Source organism: Monopterus albus, unplaced genomic scaffold (genome assembly GCF_001952655.1).
Source record: "Monopterus albus unplaced genomic scaffold, M_albus_1.0 scaffold548.1, whole genome shotgun sequence".
In the NCBI taxonomy this organism is placed as follows: domain Eukaryota; kingdom Metazoa; phylum Chordata; class Actinopteri; order Synbranchiformes; family Synbranchidae; genus Monopterus; species Monopterus albus.
In genome coordinates, this window is record NW_018128428.1 from 131,211 (window position 1) to 138,195 (window position 6,985).

The 6,985-nt window shown below is 42.3% G+C and overlaps 1 protein-coding gene across 1 annotated transcript in view; it reads right to left on the minus strand.

The window, feature by feature from the left end:
- Positions 1–6,122, minus strand: part of LOC109953123 (tryptase alpha/beta-1-like) — a 30,383-nt gene extending 24,261 nt beyond the window's left edge. Inside the window, exon 1 of the mRNA XM_020588525.1 lies at positions 5,925–6,122. Coding sequence (XP_020444181.1) covers positions 5,925–6,122 — 198 coding nt within the window. The remainder of the gene's footprint in view (positions 1–5,924) is intronic.
- Between the last annotated feature and the right edge of the window lie 863 nt (positions 6,123–6,985).

Below are 6,985 nucleotides of genomic sequence, written 5' to 3' on the forward strand. Positions count from 1 at the left end.
AGTCCAAAACATGAGGCATCACAGGTTAATGTGACTGGTTTTTTTACATCATAGTATGACAAGACAGGTGGGGAGGTCAAACAGGCTTTGAGAGTATCAAATGCTTGTTGGTGCTGCGGGTACCAGCACCATGCAGTGTCTTTGTGTGTCAGGTTCCTTAGAGGTGCAGCAACATCACTGAATTTTGGGATAAACTTCCCCAGGTAATTTGCCATTCCAAGGAAGCACTGCAATGCTGGAACATCCTTGGGTGCTGGCATCTCGGAGATTGCTTTTGCCTGGTGCAGACTGGTGTTATGACACCCAAACTCTGCATGTGGTCCAGCTCTGCTTGGGGAGGCGGCAGTGCGGTGGGTAGAGCAGGCGTCTCCCAACTGGAAGGTTGAAGGTTTGAATCTCAGTGCCTGCAGTCCACATGTCAAAGTGTCCTTGGGCAAAACACTGAACCCCCCTTTGCCCCCGATGGTTAGAGCCATCGGTTGAGTTGGCGCCGCAGATGGCTGCCTTGGTTCTGTACCGGAAACAAAATCCATGTGTGTAACATACTTGGCCAATAAAGGTGATTAAGATTATGATATTGATAAAAATATTTTACACAATTTGTCAGCAGACCCACTGGAATCTGATATTTACTCTTAATAAAGAAGTTCTGTTGCGTTCACTGAGTCAATGAATGGGAACCTTATGAATTATTTACAAAGAAAAGTCATAATCCAGCTGCTATAGATATAAAAACAAATGACTGGGAGAAAATACAAAAATCTAAAACGAGGTACTTTGCAGATTTTGATCTCAGTTTTACATTAAAGTCTAGTTCTCTAAATTGTTCTTGGTTACAGTTTACAATCATTTGCAAGTGTAAACTTTTGGTTTTGCTGCCATTTCCTTTGCTTCTCCTAAACCAGAGCTGGTCAGGCTGCACATTCTGCAACAGGAGCAGCTGCTGTTGTGCACAAATCAGTTCCCCGACTGTCCAGCAGGTGGCGAAGGGATGGACATCTTTATTTCTGTTGGTCTATTTCTCCTCTAAGTGAAGTTAGCTCTGAATTTCCTCTCTCCTGCAGTTGTTTTCTAAGTTGCTCCATGTGGTTCTCTACTCTGTTCTTCCTTTCTTTAAACATATTAGCCTCATCCATAGTCTTCTTCATTAGTCTTTCTATGCCCACTACCAGTTGGCCAAGTCCTTTCTTCCTCTCCTGCAGCTCCCAGGTGCATTAAGTAAGATTTAGCACAACACACCTGACACCCTCCTCTCTGGGGTCAAATGATGAGTAAACATCATTTAACTCATATACTGAGCTTCCATAGGAATGCTCTCCCAGTCTGGAGCCTGAGGCAACAGTGCTAACCACCGTGCCACTGTGCTGCCCCCGACTGTTCCCAATGTCCTTTTTTCATGTCATTTTTCAGCAGATTGACCATGTCTGTCAATCAAGGCAAACTGGTTGAAGGCAGTTATATCATTTGGTATTGATTAGTTTTCCTGGATTGACATTCATGTATTATCAGAGCTGTTTTCAGCCATTTAGATTATTTTTTTAAAGCTGCACTAAGTAAAATTTAGCACAAATTTGGATAAAACAGGCCCTGTGTTTATTTCTTGCCCTGTGTGGCCACTGGTGTTAAAACCCACACCGCACTTCTTCCACGCCTCCACTGATTTGAGGTTATAAAATGCATTTTGCAAACCAGTACAGCTCATTTCAAACACAGACTGTGGAGGCTCCCTGTGCAGGTCCAACCCAGGATGGGGCGGACCTCTTAGACCCAAGAGGCTGTGTTCTGTAGCACAGAAAGAGGGTGACAAAGAACGAGGCAAAACCAGAGTTAACATCGGTTTGGCCTGTGGGAGATGGAGAGCACTAAAAGCATCCACAGGACTAACATTTGACCAGATGTGTCTTTCTTCCTGACACTGGGACACTGGGAAAAACTGCATTGGGAAAAAAGCCAACTGTGGAAAAATGACATTTTGAAATAAAAACTGCTGGAATTTAAATAAAAGGGGAACTGTAATAAAGCATGTTGTGAAAAGAAATGTGCATTGATTTTAGTAACTAACCCACTGTCATCTCTCCTGTTGTTATGGAAAATCAGGCCGTTGAACTGGTGCGGCTGTGCTTTGAGCCCCCCGTTGATGCTGTGTGTAAAAAAGCACATCAGCATATGCATTATTATCATAAACTTCGCAGGTTTAATGCCGACACCACTTTTATGAAGATGTTCTTATCTTTTCCTTTATTTATTGGTACGGGTTACTTTCTGTCAAACATAAAAATTGCTTACAGGGTGAAGGTGTGCAGCAAAACTGCTGGCACATCCTTGAATGATCTTCGTGACTTGTAAAATGTCAGATTTCTGAAGGAAGCCCAATTGGTCTTGGCTGATCCAAGTCATCCCTTGTGTGGTGAATTTATGTGGCTTCCATTTAGGTGCAGATACAAACTGCTGCAATGCAGAGCAAACAGGTTCACAAGGTCATGTGTTCCACTTGCTATCAGTCTTCTTAACACTGTCCACACTGGACGATGGAGACGTCCTGTCTGCTGCTGTCGACCACTGTGTCACCGGACCCCCTGCTGTGCCACTGGACCCACCACTGCTCACAGTTCACACTCACCACTGTGACTTACAGTGAAGGTCAGAGGTCAGTGAAGGCACCACCACTGTCTCCATCTACAGGCCCTAGAGTCTGAGCTGCACATATTTAACATCTTAGTTCAGAGGTTGTGACACCAGGTCACAGCAGAGACTGGCTTCAAACATTCCTCACACCAGCTCTGAACTGGGACACACTGGTCCCCAGTAAGGCCTCACTACTGGACTGAGCTGCAACACAAACTCAAGTCAGACACATTTGTTCCTCTGAGACTTTACCAACACAGCTAACAACAGCTGTGATTGTTTCTCTTAGTGTAGCCTTGTGTGCTGGTCTGGGTGAATGAGCCGTGTGTAATTTGTATATTTGTATTTCTGTAATTTGTCTAAATAAAGTGTATCTGACTAAAGAGACTCTGGTCTTTCAATAAATGTGAACTACATTTACCTGATACCTTTAGTTGCTTTGCACATGTAGGTTACTGAAACAAAACAAAGTGATCTAGAAATAAATGAATAAACATTTCCTTCTGTCTCTGCCGAGGTTTTACAAAAACTGCTTCTTCCAGCACCAGATGACACGTCAGCAGCTCAGTTACTGATTGGCTGTTGACTGTCCTGGTCCCCTCAGACAGGTGTGATCAAGTTATGCAATGTGTTTATTTATGTTTTAGGCTGAGTGCCCTGTGTGGGCGTGTCCAGTTCAGATCAGTGTCACCTGCTCAGGTGAGACTATCAACCTACTTACTGGTAATTAGAGCAGAGATGGTGTCGATGAACCCAAACCACAGTGGGCAGATGTAGAAACAATGCATATGCGGAAAAAAAAAAATCACAGATGTGCCACAAACTATTTATAAAAGTCACAGAGCTCAGAGCAGCGAACATACAGGTTACAACAGCTGGAACACTGAGATTAAAGAGACATAGTGTTACTGTAACCTGTGGTTTCTTTAGATGGAACCACTGCTACACAACAATAAAAGACACCTATCACTCTGTCTCCCGTGCAGCCCTCGGACTCTCTGATCACTGTATGGTCTATCTTATTCCAACCTACAGACAGAAATTTAAACAGATTTGTTGTGATCAGACTGAGGATTTCCCCCTCATGTTTTAAGAGTTTGCAGACTCTGCAGTAGATCTGTGAACGCATCCTCGTTCGGGCTCATACGTTGTGCACAGACCTGTTGCTCAGCTGTGGGATTCTGTCTGGGCTGTGTCCTTGATTCCAGAGACAGGAACTGTGTCTTCGATTCTGAATAAAGTGTCACGATAGGTGAGGGCAAGACGGACGAAAGCGAAAGCATTTGTGAAGAATGTTTTCATTAATCAAGTTTGATTAATAAACTTGTGGAACTTTTGGAAGTATGAAGAATTTAAATAACTACCAAATATATCATTTCTGAGATACAAATATACTGAGAACTGAACTAATAGGAGCGATGTCATGTACCAGCAGGCGTCACCAGTAAGCAAAGTATAAAGTACATGACATCCACAATAAGTAAACGTCCTCAGGCTCCACTACTGGACATGGTAACAGCAATGCATTTTAAATGTTAGGGGAAAGAGCACTGGTTTGGATCCTTTTAGCACTGTCATATCTGAATCATTCTCAGGCAAAAACAACTCATTCTTATTATTTTGATGGTCTGCCATTTTATACACTGGGTCGTCTTGTCTCATAACTGGGGTTAATGCTGACTTTTAACAGGCCGTGGCCTAGTTTCTGTGACAAAACTGCCTTAAAAATACTTTGAAGCCAAATAGTTTTACTGGGTTTGGGCATATGTTAACATCAGTGTTCAAGTACACCTGAACCAAATGAAAAATGAAAACCCCTTTGCATTAGGCTTGGTTTTCCACTCAATGTAGCTTTGAGGGTGGAAACATGATCTTTCTCCACTGTACCTCAGTATTTTTGTACTTATGGACTGATTATAGAGACATTATCACAAATGCACCTTCAGTGTGACCACAGGGGGGCGATATCACTCATCACTTAGCATCGTGTCTTACATCAAAACAAATACAGCATCAGAATGTCCAAGTAGTGGGTAGGGCCTGATGTGAACCAAAGTAATTCAGGCAAATCATTCCCATTTCAATAATCATTTAATATTATCATTATGAGAAGAACAGTTCAATGAGAGGAACAGAATCACTGTCCCTGCCTGGAACTAAATAAAAGTAAGGACAATAATCACCTTTATTGGCCAAGTATGTTACACACAAGGAATTTGTTTCCGGTACAGAACCGATGGCAGCCATCTGCGGCGCCACCTCAACTGATGGCTCTAACCATCAGGGCCAACAGGGGGGTTCAGTGTCTTGCCAAAGGACACTTCAACACGTGGACTGCTGGCACCGAGATTTGAACCTTCAACCTTCTGGGTGGGAGACGACTGCTGTACCCAACGCACCACAGTGGCCTCCCCTTTTTTTATTTATTTATTTATTTTTGTATGTGTATATGTCATATGTAGGATAATCACCTTTTAGTAGTAATAAGAGAATTGTCAACGAGTCAGTCAGTCACTGAGGCCACGAGGTACAGTCAGTCAGAGTCCATAGATTTCTAAACATGAACAGAACACACGAACTGTTCACATAAGGCGTTTCCCATTTAAGAAAGGCAGCTCCCTGGATGTTTACCTATAAATTAAACAGAGGACACAAGCCAAGATATTCTTGCTTAAGCAAGAGAAGAGAAACAGATCTCCAAGCTTATATAAACACTGAGCTCACCCTTACATAACTACTACAATTAATTTCTATATATGAACTACACACTATTCTATTACATATTACCTCTGGACTGGTACCTTGCTTGTTTTTAACCACTGCATCCACCATGTAAATTCACCAGGTTTAAAGGGTGAGTATGGAACGTCCAGTATGATGTCGTCATATAAACATTTAAAATAAATTCAGTTTTAATGCTAAGTTAAACTTTTTTTCTGACCTAATTACTAAAGCTCAGTATGTAGAAAATGTTGTAACCCCTTTTGCATGTAAACATTTGATGGTGAAAATGTGCTGTGCCATAAGTTGGAAGATTTCATCATATTGTATCTGTTAAATAGTTCATGCATTAGGAGATGTACGTTCCATTAGTTTGCCAGTTAAATTAAAAAAAGTAAAAGTGGTGTTAAAGTTTTTGAGCCGTTAGAGGTCTGGGTCATTAAACCCAAATGGCTCAAATAATGAAGCCAAGAGCAATGTAAATGATGTAATACCTTAAATGTACATGTTCAGGCTGATGACAGATAAATTACACCATGAAGCCTCCTACCAAATAATGAGAGGAGTCCACTCAGCACCCAGACAAGCAGTGAGAGCCCCACGCTGCTACTGTTCATCAGGACTCCCTTGGGTGCGGTAAAGATCCCACTGCCCACCACTGTACCAATGATGAATGACACAGCAGGCAGAAAGCCCGTCTCTATCCGGAGGTGCATCAGCGCCTTCTGTGTCTTCTTCTTCCTGTGAGCCCCTCTTTCTTCATGTGTCCCATCCATTTGTCTGTGGCTGTATGTTCCACTTGGGCCCTTCAAGTTGACCTAAAGTCAAACAGGTCAAACAGACTTTACCACCCTTTGGCCAAGCAGCTCACTAGCAGACCACTCTGAGTTGAACCTCTATAGGCTAGCCTAATTCAGTAGGAAGACCAGTATTTCAAAGCACAATATTACCATTAAATCCCTGCTGAGAAAAGGGATTTAAAGTGATACAAGTATGACTGGCCATATTCATTGGGAAGAGTTCTTACATGGGATTCGGAAAGAAGCCCTCTGTCTCGGGTGATGCTTGAAAAAGGCAGCAGGAAGGTTATCAAAGTTTTAAAAAGCTTAATAAAGTTTAAAAAATCACTTATATGGAATACAAGAAAGCTAAACTGAAATACAAAAATTAAAGATGCTCTAAAGCTGCAGCTGACGCCTCTGCCCTGTCCAAGATGATGCCCCAAAGCTTTGCTTCCTCTTTTGTCACAGTCTTTTTATATAACAAGTTCAAGGTGCAGCCACAATGTTTAGTCCCCACATTCTTGTCTGGGTGGTCAGTGACACAGTCTGTTATCAGTTCTTGCCCCCTTGGAAGCCTGACAATCCATCACACAGCCAAATTAAAGTTTCTCGGTTTGACCTGGATCTAACACGTGTCCTTCTTTCTGCTTCAAGACCCAGCAGTGGTCCTCGTTACATAGTAAAAACTGTACTTTTAAGAAAATTATATTCTTATATTTGGAATTAAAATCCAATCGGACTTGTTCTGAGTTTGGATTGGATTATGTAGCGTTGACTCCTGCTGCGAGGCTGTTTGACTTAAAACAAATGTCCCTGTTCATTCATTGCGTCCAAGAAGGCCCAACGGTGGCTGTACT